The 24,684-nt window shown below is 53.2% G+C and overlaps 2 protein-coding genes and 1 long non-coding RNA gene across 5 annotated transcripts in view; 2 read left to right on the top strand and 1 right to left on the bottom strand.

The window, feature by feature from the left end:
- The window catches only part of Asb2 (ankyrin repeat and SOCS box containing 2), a 37,939-nt gene extending 24,399 nt beyond the window's left edge, over positions 1-13,540 (top strand). The window contains exons 6-10 of one of the 2 annotated variants that reach the window (XM_021202150.1): positions 883-1,128; positions 3,786-3,957; positions 8,968-9,529; positions 10,693-10,846; positions 13,017-13,540. In XM_021202150.1, the coding sequence (XP_021057809.1) occupies positions 883-1,128; positions 3,786-3,957; positions 8,968-9,529; positions 10,693-10,846; positions 13,017-13,153 (1,271 nt within the window). In that variant the 3' untranslated portion in view covers positions 13,154-13,540. The remainder of the gene's footprint in view (positions 1-882; positions 1,129-3,785; positions 3,958-8,967; positions 9,530-10,692; positions 10,847-13,016) is intronic. The other variant, XM_029540817.1, reaches the window with a different exon arrangement.
- Positions 13,541-17,765: 4,225 nt separating this feature from the next.
- On the bottom strand, positions 17,766-19,687 carry Fam181a (family with sequence similarity 181 member A). 2 transcript variants are annotated; one of them, XM_029541041.1, is made up of 2 exons: positions 19,636-19,687; positions 17,766-18,925 (listed from the first exon to the last, which is right to left on the bottom strand). In XM_029541041.1, the coding sequence occupies exon 2, from the start codon at positions 18,857-18,859 to the stop codon at positions 17,984-17,986; it is 876 nt and encodes a 291-aa protein (XP_029396901.1). In that variant the 5' UTR covers positions 18,860-18,925; positions 19,636-19,687; the 3' UTR covers positions 17,766-17,983. The 2 variants fall into 2 exon arrangements, with proteins under 2 accessions (XP_029396901.1, XP_021058188.1); XM_021202529.2 differs by lacking the exon at positions 19,636-19,687 and adding an exon at positions 19,184-19,252.
- Positions 19,688-19,943: 256 nt separating this feature from the next.
- LOC110324152 lies at positions 19,944-22,282 on the top strand. Its single transcript, XR_002380671.1, has 3 exons — positions 19,944-20,199; positions 21,691-21,908; positions 22,030-22,282. It is a non-coding gene; the product is annotated as an uncharacterized LOC110324152 (long non-coding RNA).
- Positions 22,283-24,684: the final 2,402 nt, after the last annotated feature.

The following is a 24,684-nucleotide window of genomic DNA, read 5'->3' as shown; positions in this document are numbered from 1 at the left end:
CACCTACTGAACAGTTATATGCTGGGAAAGAAAGGCGCTTTCCTTAAGCCGTCATGTGCATCTCCACACCCGTAAGTGTAGGTAGGGCTCTCATTTCAGATGTAAGGACCAAAGGCACATCTGTGATTTGGCATCCAGCACATATAATATTTGGCAGGCTCCTGAGCACAACATGGAAGTGTCTTCTATGGGGCCCTTAGCTGTTACCTGAGACCTCAGCTGTCCCAAAGAGAGCTGTAGGAAGCATGCCAAATACCAGCCTATGGCTTGGCCTTGGTTGGACCTATTAGGTACCAAAGCCCCCAGCTCCTGGATGTGGACTCCATGGACCCTCCCCGGAGCCACCTCTAGGAAGGCTTTGCTGTGTGGTTCACAGAGAGAAGGCTGGCACTCATGAGGGGGGTAGAGGAACCCCTTGAAACACCATAGGCAGCTGTTCCCCCTGCTTGCTGTCCCCTCTTCAAGGAGGCTTCAAAAGCCATTCCTCAGCTCGCATTCCTTGGTGATTCTGACACCCTCTATAGCTCCCTAGTGAGAACTATGGGCCAGAGCCAAGGGCACATTCAGGGTCTTTTGACAGAGGAAGTTGAAGAGGAGATTTGAGGAGGCTGAGAAAGATGGGTTATACTCAGAAGATAAAGCCAAGCTAAATGAACAGCCTTTGCTCTGTAGATATCATTCTAGGGGACATGACTTCCTGGGTTTGAATCCCAGTACTGACACTTAGTCTCTGTGTGACTCTGGGTAAGTCGCTTGCCATCTCTGTGTTCCACCCGCCTCGTTGACAGATGTAGGTACTGACGTTGCATTCTTCAAGGGTAGTTGGAAGGATCTGTCAAACTTTCAGGGCCACACTGACTGTCTTACTTCTCCTGGGTCCAGCCTGTGAGCGCAAGAACGCGGAGGCGGTGAGGATATTGGTACGATACCACGCAGATGCCAACCACCGCTGTAACAGGGGCTGGACCGCGTTGCACGAGTCCGTCTCCCGCAACGACCTGGAGGTCATGGAGATCCTAGTGAGTGGCGGGGCCAAGGTGGAGGCCAAGAACGTCTACAGCATCACCCCCTTGTTTGTGGCTGCCCAGAGCGGGCAGCTGGAGGCCCTGAGGTTCCTGGCCAAGCATGGTGAGTGGTCACACAGAACGGCTGCCAAGGACCTCAGAGGTCAGCTGGGAAGGAAAGTCGCACTGGGGTCATCCTGTGGGCATCCTCTGATCCAGAGCCCCGCATGGCTGTGCTGAGGATTCTTAGGCCAGGTTTAGGCTCTGTAGAGCTATGCTGAGATGCTGCTAGGTGCTTCCTGTCTTATTATCTCAGATCCAGCCAACATCCTCCTTTCACAAAAGAGGAATCTGAGGCCTGGAAAGGGGAAGTGACTTAGCTACCGAATTAGCTGTAGAGCTATCTAGATTCTTGGACTCTTGATGCCCAAACCACTACACATCCCACTGCTGGGCCAGAAAGACCTCGGATGGAGATCACATCCTTGTTTTGCAGGTGATAAAAACCAAGGAAGGGCCAGGGTGGGAACGTGATTTGTCTAAGACCACACGGTAGGTTATTGATACACATGAGATTTGAACCCAGGTCTCAGCCCTAGTTTCCCATTTAAAAAAAAAAAAAAATTTAACAGGAGAAACTAAAACCCTATTGCTTGCACCATGATGTTGCAGTAGCAAAGACCTCAAAAACACGAATAAAAACTAAGTATTTTGACAACCCGCTCCAAGCTCTCCTGCGATTGTTATTCCCTCTCAGTGGAAGGAAGGTCCGTCTGGAACACTGGAGAGGCTGAGGCTATGCAGAGGTGTTGAGGCTGTGCTGCAGCAAATCAGTGAGGACCTGTTGTATGTCAGGCCTCCTGCTAAGCGTGGACCTATGACAGATAGGTAGAGTGTGGCCCAGGGGACCCATCCTAACCCCACCGTATACTTGAGGGGATCGAGGCTCAGACAGATTAAGTGATTGCTCACTGTAAGAGCCTGGATCTGGCCTGTGTCTGCCTCTCAGCCTAGATCAACCCTGGGCCTGAGGAAGGCTCTTAGCCAGGGATGACTGCAATGAACACTCTGACAACTCAGGCTGAGCCCAGGCCAGCAGGCTGTGCCGAGGGCAAGGGCACAGTGGGGGAGGGGAACCTCCTCTCCAGGCCATCGCCCTCTCCCCTGCTCCCTTCATGGGGAGCTAAAGCCGGTTCCTAGACAAATATTTTCCTTATGTGAGCAGGCTGCTTTGCTGTCAAGCCTAGGCCTGCTGGGGAGCCTGAGCCTGAGGCCCAGGGGCTTGTTAGAGGTGTCCCTATACTGTTCCTCTGAGGGAAGGGACAGTCTCTGCCCTGGGCTCTGTCTAGACAGCAGTGGCTTCTGGGGCTGGTGCCATGTTTCCATTACACCTTGTCCCAAACAGGAGAGGGCAGGACTATGACTCTTGACTAACAAACAGGTAAACTGAGGCTTCTAAAAGCTGTCTCAGGGACAGACTCCCAGAGCTTGGGAGTCATGATACAGAACCTTTAATGGTCCTGATGGGTCCTCAAGGCCTGTGCTCTTCTCAGAAGGCCGGGGCAAGTCCACTGCTGCTGAAAATGAGGTCATCGGAAAGGGTGAGAGGAGCAGATGGCTCTGACAGAGGAGCTGTGGTTGACACAAGCCTTTGATCTCAGCCTTTACCGAACTATCTCAGCTAATCTGCGTCTACAGTGTGGAGTCTACAGAGAAATCATGTGCACACCGGTTCGCTCTCTCACTCCATGGGATGCAGAAGATGTAAAAGATAAGATGAAGGCAGGAAGCTGCTACCAGGTTTCAGCCTACAAGCATGGCTCAGTGTTTAGTTTCTTTTTTACATTTATTTTTATTATTTTTTAATGTGTGTGTATGTGTATATGTGTGTATGTGTGTGTGTATGTGTGTGCGTGTGTGATGTATATGTAAGTATAACTACCCACACATATCAGATCTACTGGAGCTGGAGTTGCAGGTAGTTGTGAGTCACTGTGTGGGTACTGGGAACTGAAGCCCATGTCCTCTGTAAGACGTGTACATGGTCTTCATCACTGAGCCATTTCTCCAGTCTCTCCGTGGTTCCTTAAGAAGATAACAGAAGCCAGCTCTTTCCTGTTTCAGATGGAGAACAAACCCAGGACCAGGGATGTGGCTCAGTTGTCAGTGCTTGCCTACCATATACAAAGCCTTGGGTCCAATCTCCAACACTCTAGAGTTAGAGTCAGGAGGTTCAAAAGTTCAAGACCATCTTTGGTTACATACGGAATTATCATATGAGATAATGCCTCAGACCAACCAACCAACCAACCAACCACCATCAACTGTCAACCATCAACCCCCAAATCCAACTAACAGAGTCAGTAGGATTTCCTTGAAGGAGCTTTGTACTTAGCTGAAGCTGATGCTGCTGTCAGGGCACACAGCCTAGGGCCCGTAGTGAGGGCTGAAAGCATTGTCTAGAATATATCTTCCGACCATATGTTCAAGTTTGGCTTCACATCTATGAGTGGGTTATCATGTTCTCATGTCCTGTGTCCTGGTCTGGGATGAAAAACTTGACCTCTCTCAGGACTCCATATGGATTCAGAGAAACAGGGTAGGCGTGGCTTTGTGATAAGGAACTTACCTTAGCTCTGACGTCTGATGGATCCTCATGGATTCAGGCAGTAGGCATGGCCCAGCCTACTCACACAGTGGTTAGCTTGGAGGCGCTCACCACACAGTGCTGAGTTATGGCAGAACCACTGATCGTTCATGGCTCCACTTCTCCCTCTCCAGGTGCAGACATCAACACGCAGGCCAGTGACAGCGCATCAGCCCTCTACGAGGCCTGCAAGAATGAGCATGAAGACGTGGTAGAGTTTCTTCTCTCTCAGGGCGCCGACGCTAACAAAGCCAACAAAGACGGCCTGCTCCCCCTTCATGTTGCCTCCAAGAAGGGCAACTATAGGTCAGTCGATAGCCCTCACCGTGTACGGCACAGCTCTCTGGGGATGCCCAAGGAGGGCAGGGTGGGGCAGGGCCCTTTATCTTCTGGCCCTTGAGAGGAGTTTTTCCTTGTTTGCTGGTCTTGTTTTTCGGTGGGGTGGGAGGGTACAGAGATCACCTGCGGGTCAGCGAGCTGGTTGCTAAGGATTCTCATAGCAACAGAGAAGGACCAGTCATGGGGCACCTCCCTGCACGTCATGCTCAGGTGGGAGAAGCTCAACTTCTCCAGAAGCAGTCTGTGGGAGGGTAGGCGTACACATGCGTACATGCTCCCTCCCTCCACAAACACAGAGATGAACAGTCCACACGCATTCATGATGTGATGAAAGATCATCCAGACCTAAGCCCCATGGTGACCCCCCGTAGAAGGGATCTGGCAGGGGCCGGAGCAGAGCGCACTGGAGGCTGCCTGTCTGGGCTCGTGTGTCCACTGCAGCCCTGCCCACCAGAGAAACATGTTCACTCGCATGTAGCACAACATTGGCCATGGTGGGAGCTTATACACCATAGAGTGAGCTTTTCTCTGGTACCTCCAACATCCCACTCATCTGAGAGCCAATTGCTAGGAATTTAGCACCTACACTGTGAGTGGGAAAGGATGCTTGGGTGGGATGGTCAGGGGGGATGCTGGTTGTCCTTGCAGACAGACACTGGTCATTTCTAAAGTGTGGACTCACTGCTGAGCTGTAGGATGGCCCCTTTTATAGAACAAGAAACTGACCAGGTAGCTAAGAGCCTCGTGCCTCAATGGGACCATCCCCATGCCTAGGACATTTTCTACTGGTTGGGTAGTTCCCAGTCACAGACCCTGGCAAGCTTTCTTTTTATTTTAGACAATTTTCATTAGTTTTAAAATACATTTTTCCTTAAAATGGTTTTCAAAGGAACCATTCACCACAGTGGTATAGTGAGACGTAATTTACAGTTACTAGAAAAGCCAGGCCGTGTGCCCTGGGCGCCACACTGAGAGGCGCTCTAACTTCTCAGACTCTCAGAAGAAAGAGAACAGATTATGTTTGGCACTGTCAGTGAGGCAGGGGGATGGACAAGGGAAGAGAAACATGCACGGAAAATGAACCAAAGGCCCCAGAGGTTCCTACTCCGTTCCCCAGAGCCCCAGACCTTCCCGTACGCGCACACAACTGCTTTGCTGAGGGCTTCCCAGCGAAGGGTTAAAGTTGGATTCCCAGCAGCCCCTGCCACCTGGCTGGGCCACTGCTCTCTACTCACACCCTGGGCATGTGGCATCAGAGGCCCTCCCCATGCTGGCCTCCCACAGGCTGAGAAGGGATTTGATGTGAATTCCACTCAGCCACCTGCCAAAACACCCTGCCTAGCCCGGGCCTGGAGTGCAGTGCCTGGAGCCTGAGGCCATTTGCCAGATGTGCCTGCTCTTCAGCACACTGGGTGGGGTGTGTTGGGGGCATGGCTGAAAGAGGAACCTAGCGTCCCCATTCCTTAGGCACATGTACTGTCATCCATTTCAGCAGAACAGGTAGATTTCCAAAGACCCTGTGAGCAGTAAAAGAATGTGGCCAAGGACCCTTGAAGGCAGGGGCTCCTGACCTTGGCTGTACAGCCATGATTCAGGCCCCACCTTAGATAATGGCACTGGGCTGGCTTGGGGCGGGGTGCCAGGATTTCCACACGGTGCTGGAGTGAGTTCCAGGAACTTAGCACCTCTCTATTGGCCAAGGGTCAGGCCACCATGACCTCTTGACTAAGGTCTCCTCTAGCTTGGCGCAGCAGGACAGAGCCTGCTGTCACTGCTCAGGATGCAGACTTCTAACTGCCTTCTAACAGCCTACTGTGTGCCCATCCAACAAAAGTGGGAGGTGTTAGCCTCAAAACCAGGCTTGGCAAAAGTGTCGGCAAGGTTCTGTTTTGCCATGTGGTGTAAGTTTCCCCTCGCTGGGATGTATGAGGAATACATGAAGCAAAAGGGGCTCAGTTTGTGGGGTCACTTTTGAATTAAAGGGTGACTGTGGAGAGCACACAGTCAGTGCTTGGTGACATAGTCATTGTCATTGTCACTAGTATAACCTCAGCGAAATCTGTGGCGTGCGTGGTTCAGAGCGGTTAGTGGCATGCTCGAGGTGGCCCAGCATTCGGCTGCTGTCATCAGATCCAGGTGATTCTGAGATCTGATGCGTCCTCATTGCCTGTGCTGTCCTTCAGGATTCCCCCATGTCCCCATACTAATGACAGCTAGCTTGAACGCCGGCCGACTCTCTGCTCCCAGGCTGGGTTAAGACAAGGCATCAGCTCCCAAGCCAGGCAGGATGGCAAGACCATATGCTTGCACGACTAGAGTCTTCACTGGGATCCAAGCTCAAGGGCCAGGAGAGAGGGTTTTCAAACCCAAGGGACCTTAGCGTCAAGTCTCTAAGTCAGAGGCTGCCAAATGTCTGTGATGTCTTCCTAGATACTGTACGGGGCCTCCCAGTAACCTCCCCCGGCTGGGTCTGTTTGGCTTTTGGGAGAAATCAGCTCATCCTAACCTATTCCTCAGGGTCACAAGATGACCTGCTAGAAAAGAGTCGTCTGCATAGTGGGTTGTCCACTCAGGCACTCTCTAAGTCAGGCACCGTGGCACCCGACTGTAATGTCAGCACTTGGGAGGTAGAGGCAGGAAGACCAGAAGTTCGAGGTCATCCATGCCTCTGTAATGAGTCTGAGGCCATCCAGGGCTACAAGAGATCATGTCTCAAAAACAGATAAAAGAAAAAGAATTAATTAGAAAGAGATGTGGCACCTTGAAAAGGCTTGACCCTGGGTACCCAGTGCCTCCACTCTGCCCTGGCTTGCCACCTGTCTTTCTTTAGAGCCAGTTGCTTCTCCGCTCCACCCCTGGGTCTCTGTCTCACCCTCTATAAAATGGCAGCACTGTCCCTATGTCTGTCAGAGATGGGCAGCAAGGCACACTGACCCTTGATGGCTAAATCCTAGAGAAGAAGTATGCAACGGCCCCATGATTCACTAAGTCGCTGACTTTATGCTTCTGCGACTTGGGGCAGAGATGTCAAAATTCCCACATTTCTGCCCCCTTTCCATGGCGTGGCCAAGGAATCGCTGGAGACCAGCTGGGGCCTACAGAGATCCCAGCCCATGGGCAGCCGCCCAGCCCACCCCTGTCCCTGTTCTTTCTCGTGCTTGAGCGTGTCACGGATGTTACCCCGCATTTGTTGGTCATGGCGGTGGTCCAGGGGCCTCAGCCCTGCCCTTGACCAGCACCTCTGAAGAGGAGGTCAAGCCCCTCGAGCCTGCACAAATAGAAATTAGGAGGCAATTAGCTCCCCTGGGTGTGTGAATGTCCTTTGGAGGTTTCAGAGGCAGATCTGAGCCAAGCTCAGCATCGCTGAATGCAATAATGTTGTCCCCGGAGAGCTTCCAGCAGGAGGTCACTGGCGTCCCGGTTCCAGGGAGTCGGAGGCAAGAAGAGTGCCAGGAATCAAGAGAGGTGGGAACTGGGCTGGTGGTGCCACCTGCTTCCCCCTCCTCCTTCCTCGACATGGCCCCCTCCTCCCTAGAGCTCTGTAGGAGGCTGTGAGGTCACCTGCCAGCAGGGCTTAGATGGATTAGGGCCTGAAGTCAACAGAGTGAGCTGAGCGCTTGTTCTGGAAGGCAGCAGGGATCCAGGGGGCGGGAGCCAAGATGAGGGGTCCTGGGGTCAAACCTCTGGAGTTATTCTACAACCTCTGATTTGTCACTGGTTTTTCTGAGCCATGTCTGTTAAAAAGATAGACAGAGCGTGCTCTGGGTAGGCCATGGGGCTACAGAGAGGGAGAAAATGGGCCAGGCAAGTTGACACACTGTGAAAATTGCAAAACCCCATGACCCATCAGCTGTCACCCTGATTGCCACAGCAGAAGTAGGAGAGTAGTTAAGAGTGTGGCCAAAGGGATCGGGCAATCTGGACTCAAGTCTCGGTGTTCCCGCTTCCTGACTGTGTGTCCTTGGGGAGTCATGCACCTTTCCTGGGCATCTGCAATGCAATCTCAAAGAGTCACTCGGAGAATTATGAAGGTTGATAGGGCAAGTGCTGATATCAGTGCCCAGGCCCACAGTCAGGAGCCGGGGCGGTGGTGGCCTTAGCCTCAGTGGTGGCTGGCTGAGCCCTCTGTGTCAAAACTGGACAGAGGGGCCAGAGAATCGGGCTTTACAGGAAAATCTGTAAGAGAGGAGAGAAGGCACAGTAGAAGAATGGGTTTGGGGCAAGAGTGGTTGAGACGGTTCCTCTTTCCTCCCCTCACCAGATGCCAGAGCACCAGATAAGGAGGAAAGACAATTCAGCCCCAGAGTACCCCTCCCAGTGAGCTCCTACCCTTTCCAAGTCTTGGTTGTTCTCATCTGCAGAGTAGGGGGAACCAGACTTCCTTTATGGGCTCTCATAACAACAAAACCAAGTCCCCAGTGTTTTCTTCCCGAACAGGGCAAGGTTTGGTACCAGATTTCAGTTCCCTACTCTGTCTGCTACATCCTGCAGAGAGCAGAGTGGCCCTTCACCGAGTGTGAGGGGCTTCCTGCCACGCCCTCCAGATTACTGAGAGCTGGTCTTTATGATTAGTGGATCAGTATTTTGTCTGCGTGTATGTCCGTGCACCACAGGTATGCTTGGTGCCGGTGGTTGCCAGAAGAGGACTTCTGGATCCTCTGGAACCCGAGTTACATATTCTGGCTGTTATGAGCCTCCCTGTAGGTGCTGGGAATCAAACTGGGTCCTCTGGAAGATCGTCCAGAGTTCTTGACCTCCGAGCCATCTATCTCCAGGCATCCTTTATTTACACTGAGCTGAGTCCATGCGAGATGCTTGAAGCCACAGTCCATTTGGCTGAGGTTTTTCCAGAACTCATCAGCCAGTTCCAACTGTTTTCTGCCAAGCACGACAGGTCCCTGGGCGCCCTCTGCTGTCCGTGTCGTGCCCGTGCGCCCCGTCTCCTGTCCTGACCTGCTCGTGCTCATCCTCTTACAGGATAGTGCAGATGCTGCTGCCTGTGACCAGCCGCACGCGCGTGCGCCGTAGCGGCATCAGCCCGCTGCATCTGGCGGCCGAGCGAAACCATGATGGGGTGCTGGAGGCGCTGCTGGCCGCGCGCTTCGACGTGAACGCGCCTCTGGCTCCCGAGCGCGCGCGCCTCTACGAGGACCGCCGCACTTCTGCGCTCTACTTCGCTGTGGTCAACAACAATGTGTACGCCACGGAGCTGTTGCTGCTGGCGGGCGCCGATCCCAACCGCGACGTCATCAGTCCCCTGCTCGTGGCCATCCGCCACGGCTGCCTGCGCACCATGCAGCTGCTGTTGGACCACGGCGCCAACATCGACGCCTACATCGCCACTCACCCAACCGCCTTCCCTGCCACCATCATGTTTGCCATGAAGTGCCTGTCCTTACTCAAGTTCCTCATGGACCTCGGCTGCGATGGCGAGCCCTGCTTCTCCTGCCTGTATGGCAACGGGCCGCACCCACCCGCCCCGCGATCCGGCCGCTTCCACGACGCGCCCGTGGACGACAAGGCACCCAGCGTGGTGCAGGTGCATGCAGGGAGGGTACAGGAGGGTTTCAGGGATGGGAAGATAGGGTGATAACCATACATCGGAAGCAAGTTGGGAGAGTGGTTATGGCCTAGGAGGGCATGTTGGCTGCTGGAGAATGGACCCGTGGCTAGCACCTTCATCAGCGGCAGACTCCACGGCTCATGCCAATGATGCAGTCCTCATTTTGATTTGGGCCCCTTAAGAGAACCCACGATGGGGTAAGAGATTGCCTGGAGAGGAAGGAACTCTACAAAACTTCAGGGCCCGCCAGTCGCCTGTATCAGATCTTCAGTGGACAGGAAGGGGACAGCAGAGCAGGCCGGGGAGGCTCCTAGGACACAGGACAACTAGGGATGTGATACAGGCCTGTAGTACCTTAGTACCCGAGAGAATGAGGCAAAAGGGTTGCAAGTTTGAGGCCAGCCCAGGCTACGATAAAGGTCATCTTTAACAACTTAGTGAGAAACTGTCTTAAAATAAAAAAAGCAAAACAGAGCCAGAAGAGACAGCTCTTCAGTGAAGAACATGAACTGCTTTCACAGAGAACTCGTTTTAGGTTCTCAACAACACCAGGATTGGTTCGTAACTACCTGTGACTCCAGCTCAAAAGTAATGCCCTGCCCTTGGCCTGTGAGGGCACCCATACTCACATGCATGCAGCCACACAATATGTATACAGATAATTTAAAAGTAAAATGACTCTTAAATAAAATAAAGTATAAGAAAGGACCAGGGGTTGGAACTGTCACCGAACACTGAACGATGCTGTAGTTTATCCTCAGTTTAAAAATGAGTCAGCATTTAAAGTGTAGATGAAGCGAGAAACTAGAAACACTTTGCTGGTAAAGGTCATTCTCGTGGCTAGCAACCAGCGCGCACGGCTTGTCCACTGCGTACAAAGCAGTTTACGTTCCAAAAATCCTCCTTGGATTGGATGCCATAGGCCCAATTTATAGACAAGGAAATCGAGGCTCAGAGAAGTGATGGGGCCAGCCCAGCTTGTCTGCCTTGCATGTCAGGTAGTAGATGCCAGTGCCCAGAGGGGCTCGCACTGAGGGGCGGGGCTCGCGCTGAGGGGTGGGGCTTGTAGAAGGGAACCTTTCCGGTCCTAAAAACCTGTCCCACACCTCGCCTGAAAGAGTGGTGTGCTCCTATTCCAGTTCTGTGAGTTCCTGTCGGCCCCGGAAGTGAGCCGCTGGGCGGGACCCATCATCGATGTCCTTCTGGACTATGTGGGCAACGTGCAGCTGTGCTCCCGGCTGAAGGAGCACATCGACAGCTTTGAGGACTGGGCTGTCATCAAGGAGAAGGCAGGTAGGGCTGTGGCTGCTGCTACCAGAGTATCTTCTGCCCCGCAGAGACTTAGGCCTCAGGCAGGGTGACCCATATACCGGCGCAGGCTGTGCCAGTCCCTGCTCCGCAGTATTCTCACAATGTGTTGCTCCTTCCCCTGGAATGGTAGCTAGCCACGGAGCCTCAGAGAGATCATGTCATCTGGGCCAGAGTCGCATGGCTAGGTGGTCGCAGGCTAGGTACCACCCAGGTCTGACAACATGTTAGCCCCTAATTCGATCTGTTTGACATAATCCTGGTACCCTGAAGGAACTATGGATCCACTGCCCACATTTTGGAGTTGCTGACGCATGGCAGGGGGGGGGGGGAGGAGCACCTGAGAGGCGGAAGGGCAGGCGGAGGAGTGGATGGTGACCTAGGGTATTTGCAGCTGAAGAGTGTTCCTGAAACACCCAGATCTCACCCAGGGGACAGCTCTTGATTCCACAGTGCCCTGCAGATCTGGATTCTGCATCCCCACCAGATTTGGCAGCTCACCTGGAGCAGCCCAAGCCTTAGGCAGCATTTGTAGGGGCACTCATGGTGGCTGTGACAATGGCTAGCTTGGGCTAGCAGGCTAGACCCTGGTCGTTTGTCTGTCAGGCAGGTCACACAAAGAATGGCCTGAAGGCAGTTATTACCATGCCACCAAGGCTGCTTCCATCCTTGTTCCCCGTAGGTCCTTGACCCCGATGTACCCAATTCCTCCTTGAGCCCTAACTACTACAAGATCTTCCCCTGGCACAGATCTGGGTGAACAATTCTCAGCTGATGCCTGTGACAAAGTCAGTGGGCAGCAGCAGGGGTCATCTGTCATCTATCTACCACCACTCAGGCACTGCTATACCCTTCACTAACAAATTAGTCATTGGCTGCTGCTACCATGGTCCCTGGCCACCAGAGGGTGGAGCGGTCCACACCTAGATATGGGCTCCACCAGTTCTATCTTTGCTCCTGCTTTCCTTAGAAAGGGGTCATCTCTCACAACTAGACCTCACCCCAAGGACGGAGAACTGTAGTAAGTATTTGTGAACAGATGATACACCATTCGGAAGCCTGCCTTGATTACTTTAAAGCAAAAGTTCTCAGCCTTCCTGATGGTGCGACCCTTTAATACAGTTCCTCATGTTGTGGGGACCCCAAACCATAACATTATTTTTATTGCTACTTCATAGCTTTGATTTTGCCACTGTTAGGAATCAAGTGGCCCACAGGCTGAGAACCCAGTGCTTTAAAGCCACCTTTTCCTGGCCAGCTTCCTGTACTGGGTGCTCTGAAGGTGACAGAAAGCAGATTAGCCACTCCCTAGGCTCCCTGTGTCTTGTGCTGCATGCCAGTGGTCTTCACTTCTCAATCCCCAGGAAAGGGCCTTCCTGGAGTGAGGCTGAGGCCTCCTGCCTGAGTGGCAGGAGCATTAGGTGTTGGTCAGAAACACCAGAGTTGTGGGGTTGCCACCTCCTCTGTTATGCTGTGGCTGTGCGATTGAGGTGTGGTCTCCTCTGCTGTGTTGTGGGTGTGTGATTGGGGTGTGGTCTCCTCTGCTCTCCATTCTCCTTTACCTTCCTCTCACTTCCTTGCCATGGCCTCGTAAGCAAGGCAGGCACTTGCCATCTTCCTCACTGGGAACGCATTTGCCTCCGTCCCTCACCAGGAACATTCCTCATGGCTCCTCTCTACATCCTTCAGAAGGCACCTCTGCATCTGTGATCCAGCATGTGCTTGTTGGATGGATGGATGGATGGATGGATGCATGAATGGCATGTTTTAGTTTGACAAACTACTTCCTGTGTCCAAATAAATTACCCTATTACCAAATGCCCCCTTCTGCCTCTGTTTACTCCACCTATTGACTGAACAAACACCATAGCATAAGGTATTCCAGGGGCATCCGGGAGCAACCAAATGGCAGTCTACAGCCTTCAGGGAGTTCTCTGGCCCTGCTGCCAGGCTCTGCCTACTTCATCTGGCTTCCCAGTGACAGCAGGAACCTGGGAAGTGGGTGTGGCTTTTACCCCGATCACCTTTTGGCTGTGCAAATCCATGCAGGTTGAAGGTATAAAGACGGCACTCTGCCAGGCCCAGTTTTGGGGACTGAGCAGCGAGCACCCCTATAAGTGTGTGTCTCCTATTTATTTATTTCTCCTCTTCCTAGAACCTCCGAGACCTCTGGCTCACCTCTGCCGGCTGCGGGTTCGGAAGGCCATAGGAAAATACCGGATAAAACTCCTGGACACACTGCCGCTTCCTGGCAGGCTAATCAGATACCTGAAATATGAGAATATCCAGTAACCAGCCTGGAGAGGAGACGTGGCCTTCAGACTGTTTCCATGACGCCCCAGGTGGCCTGCATCCAGGACCCCCTGGGGTCAGAACAAGCGTGATCTTGCTGGTTCTCTGCTAGAGCTTCACCCAAAGTGAGAACGGGATGTGTGGAGTGGATGTGGAACCTCTGCTTTCAAACAGTTAGCAGATCGCAGACCCACTCTGCTTCTGGCCATAGCCAGAGACCTTCAACCTGGGGCCAGGGGAGAGCTGGTCTGGGCAAGGTGGCCCAGGCAGGAATCCTGGCCTTAAGCTGGAGAACTTGTAGGGATCCCTCACTGGACTGTCAGCTTTCAGGCTGGGAGGGGGACGCCCAGCCCGAGTACTTCACTGAGTACAATAAACATTGTATACGGAATTTCTGCTCTGTGAAGTGCTTCAGATGCTCCGGACTTGAGGTTCTCAACTCTGCTCCTGGAAAGAACAGGGGTTAGGGGGGTGGTGGGGTGGGCACAGGACATGCAGACCCTTGAATGTGTCACCTTGGTTGGGCTCTGAAAGACTCCTGAGGGTGTGTCCTTCATGGACCAGGAAAGAGGAAGTTGGTTTCTTCTACTGGTTCAGAAACCAGAGCTTCATCACTAGCCAGGGATAGGGGTGGGGGGATGGGGTGGGGGGATGGGGTGGGGGGGATGGGAGTGGGGGTGGGACCTATGCTCACAAGTCACTTTGATACCTGGGTTGTCTTCCACCCTTCATGACCCTCTTCCTCACTCTTGCTCTAGAAGTTAAAATAATAAGAAAGGCAACCCAGAGCAGGGGTGGTTAGGACAAGTACAGAATCCCTGGCTACCATGTTCCTATGAGACAAGCAAGGCAGGCTCAGGCGTCCTGTTGGCAGGTGGTGTGGGTGAGCACCGAGGCCCAGCACTGTCATCACCCCTGTTCGAGGGCCTTTGGGACCCAGAAGCTGAGACCTGCACACACTGTTTTTCATGGAAGTTCTTCAGTGTTCTCTCTGAATGGCAGTGAGGCTGTATCCCAGTCCAGGTTGATCTTCAGCACCAACAGAGCAGGCTCCCTTGCTGAAAACCTGCACCTACCCTATCCTAGCCCAGCCTATCCTATCCTAGCCCGGTCTAGCCTGGCCTAGCCTGGTCTAGCCTAGCCTAGCCTCTTTCTCCAATGGTCTTCAGCAAGGGTCATTTCTGACCTTTCAGAATGTAAGCAGCTGCACTGGTAGAGGCATGAAGCCTCAGGCCAGCTCCGGCTTTCTCTTCTGGGACTCAGTTTCTTTATCCGTGTAGTGGGCTGGATGGTTCCTGATAGCCTCGCTGCCTCTGGCATCCCTAGTTTTCACAAGAGGGTTCTAATGTTTATAAGACTTCTAGGCTCAGAAGGGCTAAGCAGCGTCATGTCCATGCCTTCAAGGTCCTGATGAGGTAGAAGAGAGGAAGGAGCTTACCTGAGAGTACACGGCAAAGTCCCTGCGGGGTTCGTTCCAGCTTTGTGCTTGGCTGATGTCCCTCGATGTTTTGTTGGAGGAAGTCCGGAGGGAAGCTTGCATCATCTCTCCTGGGGATGCTTACCCTCGAAGGCCAGAGGAGGCTGCTAAGCGTGGTTCAGTTCAAGGCTCCCTGCTTACATTTAACCAGGAAGCAAAGCAGTGGGAGGGGAGGTGGGGCTGAGCTAAGGCTCTGGTCTATGGTCATTGGCCTGTGAGCTGTTTGGGATACAGACAGGTGGATGGGCTATGACACTCCAAGGGCCCCTATTTGATCTAGAGTCCTACCAGACAGCAGCTACACGTCCTCCCATCTGAGAAACACAGGTGTTGGGCCAGGTGGCTGCTAAAGGAATCTTTAGGCAGAGGGACGGGAGTGGAGTTCAGCTACCACACTTGATAGTCACCATCTATCTGGTATCAGACACCCTGTCCTGGATGACACCAAATTCCATCTTGAGTGTTCCCTTCCTCTGTCTGCTCACAGGCCAGATGCTGAGTCTGGCCTGTGGCCTGCCCCAGTGGGCCAGTGCTGACTGGTCAGTGATAGGGCTAATGCTAGACTTCATTGTGTCACCAAGCCCAGGAAGGGTGACTGCCTTAGAGATGCCACATAGTAACAGTGTCTTGGGAATGCTGTGGTGGTAACAACAGGAGACTGTTGGTCTCCTCGACCAACAAATGTGGTACCTTGATGGTCTTTTGGTTTTACTTGGAGCCAGATCAATACAAATTGATATTTTTCTTCTTTTCTTTCCCCTCTCCCTGTTATTAATTTATTGTACAATGATGGAAACCAAGCCCAGGGCTTGGTGCATGGTAGCCACTCTACCAAACCCTGTGTTACATTCTCAGCTCCCATCTTGCTTTTTGGCTAGGCCTATATCTGCCGCTGCGGCTAAGGCTGCTGTTCTTGCTCCAACATCAAACCTCCCCAGATGTGCAGTGTGCTCCTCCCGCCAGCTGCTTCCCGTATGAGGGACTGGTTCTCTGGGCTCCTGTTGGTTCATGTTTCATTAAAGCAGTGGTTCTCAACCCCTTTGGGGGAGGGGTAGAATGACCCTTTCACAGGGGTCTCCCGAGACCATCAGAAAACAGATATTTACATTACGATGGATAACTAGCAAAATTTACAGTTATGAAGTCGCAACAAAAATAATCACACAGATGAGGGTTATCACAACAGGAGGGGCTGTATTAAAGAGTCACAGTGTTAGGAAGCCTGAGAGCCACTGCATTAAAGGCTTCTGCCTTTATTGGTTAAGATTTATTATATTTATTTGTGAGTGTGAAATCGTATGAGTTTATGTACACTAGATGTGTGCAGTTTCCTATGGAGCCCAGAGTGTGTCGGGTGGCTTAGTGTCAGATTACAGACACCTGAGCCTTCTGCTGTGGATGCTGGAAACCAAACCTGGGAATTTTGCAAGAGCAGTAAGTGCTCTTAACTACTGAACTGTCTCTTGGGTCCCAGTTTCTGCTTTTAAGGGAACGGAGCTGCAGGTATCACTGGGGAAGCCAAGCCCCAACAGGAAAACCCTGATGTACCAGGACTTGGGCAGGGTGGGACTCAGTCACCCGAGAGCATGTGACTCTGGAGGATGGCTCCTGCTCTAGGTGTCATGGTGGGACGGTGGGGTGTCCAAGGCACCCGTGCAAGTGAGCAGCTGTGAAGCACGACTTTCTAATCTGCCAGCGTGGAAGGACCTCTAGGTGCCTGAGTGCAGGAGACAACTTCATGGAACATGGGGATCAGATTCTTATCTAGAAACAGCCCATGTAGCAAGTCTATACCCAATCTCACTTTTGGGGTGAGGAAATTTCAGGGTAGACAAGTTTCTTGAGTAGTAGCTGGCAGGACTGGGGTGTCGAGCTCTGTTACACAGTCTGGGGGAGGCTGGGAACCATCGCAGTGAACTCAGAGAGTCTTTGTGATGGTGCTTTGGGTAAAAGAGGGCACACACCTGTTTCTGGACCCTCCGTGATCTCTGAGACCAAGCGTAGCCTAAGGATCTGCCCTCTCACAGGCCAGAAAACGACTTAGGACATGTGTCCTGTCAGCATCTGTGACTCTGAAATCTTTTGATGCCTTTAGGCAGAAAGGTTCAGAACACTGCCCATATCTCCTTGGCCAGCTGCCCCTTTCCGGTGGATTCCCTCTTCTGGTGGGTCTTAGGGAAAAGGTAGGCTAGAGGTGAAGGGCCATGTGTGTGCGGCCTCTAATCCTGGATGCCCAGTTAGCTAAGGACCATCTCGGAGGCAGGCCATGAGGGAGACAGCCAGTGCAGAAGACATCAGCGTACGTGACCGAGTCCCCTGTGTGGGGAGCAGAGACTTGCCCAGCACGAGTCTTGGCTGTGAAGAGCATAGCCCATCCTCATTAGAGCATGCCTAGACCCGTGCTGGTCAGAAAGCTTTGCAGTCTGGGAGCTATCAGGATAAGCCTGTTCCTTCCCCCAGCACACACTTCTACTGAGCCGCAGGCAACATTTCATTGCTATGGCTGAGAGAACTCAGAATATGATCGGGTCAGTCAAAAGACTGTGCCTTTGGGGTTCTGGAGTTCTGGAATTTGGGTTTGGGTTTGGTTTGGTTCACTGTGGACATATAATCACCGCTCATGCTTAAAAGGAACGGTTTGGTTTGGTCAAACCACTTGTCTTGGTCATGTGAAACCAACATCCCATTTGTCCTGGTTTTTATCTCTGACCAGGATTGTACGTGGCCACTCTGGCACAGCCAGGCACACCAAAATTATAGCTCTACCTCCCTGAGTCAGAGCATCGTGAACCGTGGGAATCCAGACTTGGCCCACCTCTTCCTTCCCCAAGGTCTTCCCAAATCCCCCCTCACCTTTTTCCTAGGAATTGAGCTGTGGTTCCCAGTACCCACCTCCAGACATCTCAGAAGCCTCAGGCCACTCCCACCTGTAGCTATTCTCTATGCTGACCTTGCATCCGGGACTATCCCACTTCATGACACCCGAGAGGTGGAAACTGCAAAAGAAATCTTTATTTTTATTTTTTTTTAACTTTCTCAATATTTACAAAGAACAGAATGAACAAGTGAGATGCCCCCTCACCCCCGGGGGATGGCAGCTGAACAGGTGTGTGATGGGCAGCTGCCACACTAGGGTCTCATTTCCCGTGGTCTCCACAGGGACAGGGAGATGGATCTCCTGAGGAAAGATGTGCCTTGGTCCACAAGCTGCAAGCTCCGTATAGGTACCTGTCTGAGGAGCTTTGTCCCTGAGGCAGCCTGGCCAGGCCCCTGCCCAGCTCCCTCCTCACACGAAGAGCTTGTCAGTGACCCCCATCCTGGAGGCCGAGAGAGAGAGGGCTGAGGGTGTTCAGCTAGAGGTAGCCAAAGACATTGAAGATGGGGGGAGGCATGGCTGGCTTAGTCGGGATAGGCTTCAGAACTATGGGTCTGTACACTTTTGGCCCTGGGGTGTCCACACCCTTGCAGAAGTGGGCCAGATCCACAGGTGAGGCCAGGCTTCTCCACAAGCCCAGACTGGGTACTGGGCCCTGAGGCAGGACCCCTGGAAGACCGGGGAAGATGGGCTGTCCATGGGACTGGAAAGGGCAGTAGCTCCAAGCATCCAGGCTGCCTACCAAGGATACCCCAGACATCTTAAGTGGCTCCGTGTCAGCTAGTACCCTTGGGGACATGGGCAGTGGAGCAGTCTCGGGCCCCAGGGACTCCAGACCCTTGCAGTTTTTCTTATTCTCATACAGAGATGTCTCCCTGGGGGCCAGGCCCACCTCCAGCCCCACTGGGTAGCTGAGGGTGGGCCTTGGCTCCTCCCAGAAGGAGGCGGGCAGCTGTCTCTTCCTCATGGGAACCTGGCCAGGTCTAGCAGCCTCTGGATTCAGCCCCCGGAAGCCCTGCTCCTTAGAAAGGCATTCCTCCCTGAAGGGGGTCCCCAGGGCCTTTTCTGTGCAGCTCCCACCCCCACCAGGGCTGGATTGGGGACAGGGATGGAGGGGTGGCCGTCCAGGCCTCTCTTCAGGCCCCCTCTGCAGGTGGGGCTCTGCCACCCTGCCAGGCAGGCCCCTAGGGAGCCGCGAGTACTTCTGAGAGAAGCGCTTGAGTTGCTTCTGCAGGTACTTGCGATGGTCCACAGAGCGGCGGCAGGGTGCGGACTTGTCCAGGGCCGCCTTTATGTCACTGGACGCCAGGTTGACAAAATTCAGAAGCATCTTCACGTCGCTGTCAGCTGCCATCACCACGAGAACTGTGCAGGGCTTTCCATGAAGAGTGTGGGTTCGGGAGGAGAGCACAGGGCAGACCTAGGGAACACAATGAACGCAATAGGCAGCTGGAGTCTCTCCAGGGCAGTTACACCTCCCCCAGGGCCACCAGGACCCAATGCACACATCTCCCCACCTGGTCATCCTTCTGTCCCAAACAGAACCCACAACGGGGCTGGTGAGTTGTTATTTAGCACCTTTTGACTATCTGAGATGAGACAGGTGTCAGCTATCTGATTCAGTCTTCTGGGGTCTGTTGCCCTCTTCTGGAAGTCAAGGCTCAGAAAATGCAAGCACCTTGCTCAAAGCCACTCAGTTACAAGTGGCATTGCTGGGGCTACATTCCCAGTTGGTCGCATCTCCCACACATCGTGAAGGCCAGCGCGCACGACTCACCATTCAAGTTTTTATTTTCAAAGTCAAAGAAATCCTCTAAAGAAGGCCAAGCCCCCTTCCCCCTCCTTGGTGGTGGCCTTCCCCTCCCACCACCCCGCCCCCTCTGCAGTCCCCACGCTCCACCCCTAACTCTCACACAGGGCCAGGCAGGATCTCTGTCTAGCACTTAATCTAGACCTGCCTTCAAGGCTCATCCCTGCCGGCAGCAGGGACTCCCCTGTAGAAGCATCTGCAGCAATTTCATGCCTCCTCGGCCACCACCCACAGTACTGTGCCCCTCCCCCAAGGCTCTAGCCGGCTCACGCCCTGCCCTCCACCCAGCCAGGCCAAACCACTTGGGACTCCATACTGACCGAAGGTGCAGGCCAGGGCCCCCGCCAACGCCAACGTGGCCGGCAGGTTCCCCACCGTAGACCCCCGGCAAGCCTGGCGAGCTGCGTGCAGTGAGCTCCGTGCGGGCTGAGAAGCAGTTGTGCACAGCCCTTGAGTGGGCTGAATGGAGGACAAGTCCGGAGCTGGGGGGCCCTCAGGCCAATCAGGAGCGCCTCTCCAGATACAAAGCATCCCAATCAGGCGGCGGAGCCCCGGTCCCACATTCTTTGCCGTCACAAATTGTCACCATGGGGACCGTCACAAAAAAAGACAGTTCCCAAATGCAATAATTTCCCGGTAAATTTCTACCCTTCAGCCCCACTTTTCTCCAGTCTCCACACCCCCTCCTCCCCTTGACCTCAGTACCCTGGTTTCTCGAGGGAGGTGTGTGTGTGTGTGTGTGTGTGTGTGTGTGTGTGTGTGTGTGTGTAAAAAGTATTCAGGATCAAGGAGGGCTGGGCACAGTGAGACAGGCACCCAACCTTCCCCCAGATACTTCAGGTCTCCAGCTGCCATGCTCCAGTGCAGACAGACAATCGGATGGGGTAAGCCGGGGTGGGCTGCTTTCCCTCTGCCCTTGAGTGTTGAGTGTGCATTCTCTGACTCTGTCTCTGGCCTCCTGTCTCTCACCTCCTTCCACCGCCCTTCCTGAAGGGTCCCCTGGGATGGACTGAGAGGTGCACTGATGTGGGGAGAGGTAGCCCTGACGGGCTGGCTGAGGGGTGCTGGAATATCCATGGGAAGGGAGCCGAGGCTCTCAGGAATCTTGTCTTTATGTTTGCTTCCTCAATTGAGCTGCACAAAGCCTGAATTGCCCATTCAGTGCAGCCGGACAAAAGGGTGGCGTTGCACGGTCCCCTTGCGTTTGTAGTCAAACAGTTAGGGACTTAAATCGAGTCGTCATGATGGAGAAAGAGGTGGACAAAGCCCATAGAATTGCCATCAGCAAACATTTTCCTGTGTCATATTAGCTAGTCTCCATGGCTCCCCCTGGCCCAGGGACAATGGCACAAGTTTGCACACTTGGCTACTGTCACCGTGCCAACGCCGGCAGGGCTGCAAGCAGGGCCGCTCAGTTGGAGCAAGTGAGGGAGCCCAGGCTGCCGTGGCCCTGCCCATCAAATGCCCAGAAAGAAGGTGAGGCTGACAGCAGCCCAGTAAAGGAGACTGTCTGGGAAGTGCTCACGGGCAGGGTCTCCATGCTAGCCAGCTCAGTGGACCCCCACAGACCCCCTTTCCTCCCCTCTCTCTGTTTTTCTGTCACCTTCTTCTGTCCCCAACTGCATAGTGGCCCACACCTTCATACCACAGGCATGGCTGCATGCCCTCACTTAGGAGCGGCACCAAGAGACATCTACTGTAGGGATGGGCACCTGCCTAGAGTAGCCCGAGGTTCCCTCCTCTGGAGGAGATGACCCAGGGCTAATGAGCTATACAGCTCTAACTCTAAGAGCTCCACATGCTCTCTGTGCAGAGTCAGAGCAGAACAGACAAAGGTGTGCTGCTGGCATTATGACCCCTGTCACGGTAACCATCACCTCTGCAGCGGCCTCTGCATAACTGTGGGCTGTGCCACTGCTATCTTAATCGTCAGGGCTTTGGAAGGGGCAATTCTGCAGCATGCCCCAGCCCATCTTGACAGGTAAGAGGGGGTACCATCCTTCATGCTCCAAACTCTTGGTACACTCTGCTGGAGATATACTCTTGAGTCCTGTGGCCACCAGGTTAGGCTCCTGCCAGCGCCTCTGAGAACCCTGGCTGCCTATATCAAGGTAGTGTGTGCTCCACGTGTCTTGGACTACGCCCCACCCTTTTACCTCCCATACATGCTGGGAGGTTGCCTCACACATCCAGCCCTTGTCTGCTCCTGGCCTGTGACCTGCGGACATTATTCCCTAGAAAAAGATGGCTCCCAGGGGTGCTGCTGTCAGCTGCTCAGCTTCCTGTGAGATGGCAGCACACCTGTGCCCTTTAGGCCACCTCACTGTAGTGTTCTCTCCATGCTTCTCAAGGTAGTGGGCTATGTGGGAATCCAGGCTTGAGGTAGAGAGGGCTAGGATAGTTCAGTGATGAAGCCCCAGCTCAGCGCACATCAGACTCTCCAGAGCCCTTAGTGTGCTCTGTCCTGTGTAGGCTTGGCACGGGGAAGGCTTCTTGTCTCCGAAAGTAACTGCTTTGTCCATTCCACCGAAGAGCTGCATCTTGGTGACGGGAAATGATTGGTTCTGTTTTCGTGTAGTCCAACTTTAGCAAGGTGAGGGCAGAGGGGGCTTGGCTGCAGGTTTGTCCTAGGACTGTGGAAGCAGAGGCTTCCTTGACAAAGGACCCTTAGAGCTGCTTTGAGGGGGATCAATGAGATTGTCTTGTTTCCCCAGGAAGGTGGCGCTTAAAGCAGGGGGCAGATTCCAGGTCGCGCCCAGGTATAAGTCTTTGCCGAGCTCTGCCAAAGGCAGGTGAGCTGAACAGAGTGACTCAGTCAACCAGAGAGCAGGGTGCCAGCCAACCTTCCCCTCCTCAGCCCTGTGTAATGGGGGAGCCCCCACTGCCAGCCCTGAGACCTGTACCCCGGATCTCAGCAATGAAAAATCCCCCTTGACCTAAAAGTATAAGGAAATGTGCACTAAATGTTCCCCAGGTGCAAGGATTACTGTCCAATGAAGAACCACTGTCCCTGGACAGGGAATGACAGATGCCTGCTGGCAGTGAATCCCAGTCTTTGGTTATGACATCCCAATATGCTGCGGTCTGACAGTTGTCAACTGGAGCCAGACCTAATTTCCCCAGGGACTATATACCTGCCCAGAGGGCTGGCCCACTCTGACCTCCCCAGCTCCTCCAGGGAGGAGTGCGGCCAATCACTCTGACGTGAGGAACACACAAAGGCCACTTGAGGTACAGCAACTTGCCAGAAGCTCTGTTAATACAGGACACGCATCACAGGGTGACTTATGCAACAACCCCTTACGTAACGGCAGCACTTCTGTCAAAGTCCAGCCCGCAGCAAGCGTCAACCCCAGTCAGCCTGAGTAGGGTTGGGAGGCATTTGGGGAGGAGGGGCAGACGGGGCGGGTAAGCTCCCTTGGCTGCTGGGATGAGTGCTTCCTGCCCTGGCTGCTCAACTTCACGGTTAACGATGACCCCAGTATGACTGTGCCCACGGAACTGCTGGGACCTCAGGTGACCATGGGTAGTTACAGCCTGGTATGGTCAGTCCCTGCAGCAACAGAGGCAGGGTGTTAACTAGGAGTCCCTAGTTGGCAAATGCTTTGATTTCTCCCGATACAAATCAGGGTGGATATAATCTCATTCACTAGCCTGGGATTTAACCTCACTTGCTGTATCCTTAGTTTAGCAAGAGGTCAGAGATGGAGGCGGAGGATAACAGGCTCCAGGTGGAGATGACGTAGTCATTCTCCCCCCCTTACACAGGGCCTCAGGAAGGAACTTGACAGGAGAGAGACTTGTTTGCTCTCTGATGTTGGGGAAGTCGTAAAGTTTAAGTTGGGTGGCATGCAGGTGGCCATGGCCATGGCCCATGCTCTACAGAGGTCACTGAGGCATGAGCTGTGAAACTTGGCAAAATGACTGACTGAAGACTTAAGGAATTAGTGGTGTCTTGGATTCCTTGCCTTTAAGGTTGGGTCGGGGGGAATCACAGTCCCTGGCAAGATTCATACTGCGGTTAAAATCCCACAAAAAGAAGAGCTGCCTGGTGTGTAGCCAACACCTTCCCTTCTCCTTGCTATCCCACAGAGCTGGATCAAGTTTGCTCTGTACATTGGGGCTGGTGTGGCATAAGCAGTGTGATAGATGTGGCTTTGTGCCCCAGAGTTCTGTCCCCAATGGATCCTGGCCCCACATTCCTATACTGTTGTGTGCCCTCACCCTCAGACCCACCACAGACAGACACGTCACCTTGGCTGTGTCCTCTCCTGCCCTTCTTGTGCTGTGTCTTATCCAGTCAGGGCACTGGCCAGGAATGAGAAGTCAGTTTAATCTCAACTGTCAATTCGGATTTGATTGGTGATGCCTCCAAAGAGCCTTGTGGGACAATTCCGAGGCCAGCATGGAATTTGGAATGCTTGGATCAGCTAGTGATGTCTGCTTTGAGGATGGATGGTGATGGTCGCTGGGTGCCAGGGCCCTGATTCCCTGTGAAGGTGACAGGATGCAAAGCCTGGGGTTTTAGGAATCCAACTCCTGCAATTTTAATCAAGCACTTCTAAATCAAGCGATTTTAATAGAACACTGGAGGAGGGCAGTGAGTTATCCACGCACACATTCCTTTAAGCAGGACTCAGATCTCTTGCTTCATGGGGAGAGTGCATCCGTTTAACTCAACAGGTTTTTGTTTTCCTTGAGATAAGGTTTCACTGTATAGCCCAGGCTGGCCTGAAACATGTGATTCTCAAGCCTCCACCTCTCAAAGACGGGAACTACAGGCTCAGTGACCACACCCAACTATACACTGACTAACATCGATCAACACCCAGGCAGGTATTAACCATAGTACATCTTATACATCTAATGGTCTTCAAAAGTTCCTTGTGAGATTTGCTTTGCTTTCATTTCATGGATATGATTATTTTGCCTGCATGTACATCTGTGCACCATGTGTGTGCAGTACCCATGGAAGCCAGAAGGTGGCACTGGATCCCATGGGACTGGAGTTACAGATGGTTGTGAGCTGTCATGTAGGTGCTGAGAATCAAACGTGGATCCTCTGGAAGAACATCCAGTGCTCTCAACTACTGAGGCATTTCTCCAGCCCCACGTGTCCAGTGCTATTTTATCCTTACAACCACTCTGTGGGATGGATTCTGTTATTTTCTCACACTTGGTAGACAAAGCTATGGCTCAAGGAGGATAGGTAATTTAACCACTGGTAGGAGGATGAATCATGGAGGGTCCGAGTCCCACCTCCCTGGCTGCATCTTTCAATAGCTTTTGAGTGTCATACATGACAGCAGTCACAACCTGGGAGAAGACCCAGATCCAGAGACTGTGGGCATTCTGGGGTGCCGGGACAG

This window comes from Mus pahari, chromosome 7 (genome assembly GCF_900095145.1).
Source record: "Mus pahari chromosome 7, PAHARI_EIJ_v1.1, whole genome shotgun sequence".
Taxonomy (NCBI): Eukaryota; Metazoa; Chordata; class Mammalia; order Rodentia; family Muridae; genus Mus; species Mus pahari.
Note: the sequence above shows the minus strand (reverse complement) of the source record. Positions and strands in the feature narration are given on the sequence as shown.

Coding starts and splice junctions, on each gene's coding strand:
- Fam181a (XM_029541041.1), bottom strand. CDS start 18,859: ATGGCAGCTGACAGCGACGTGAAGATGCTTCTGAATTTTGTCAACCTG.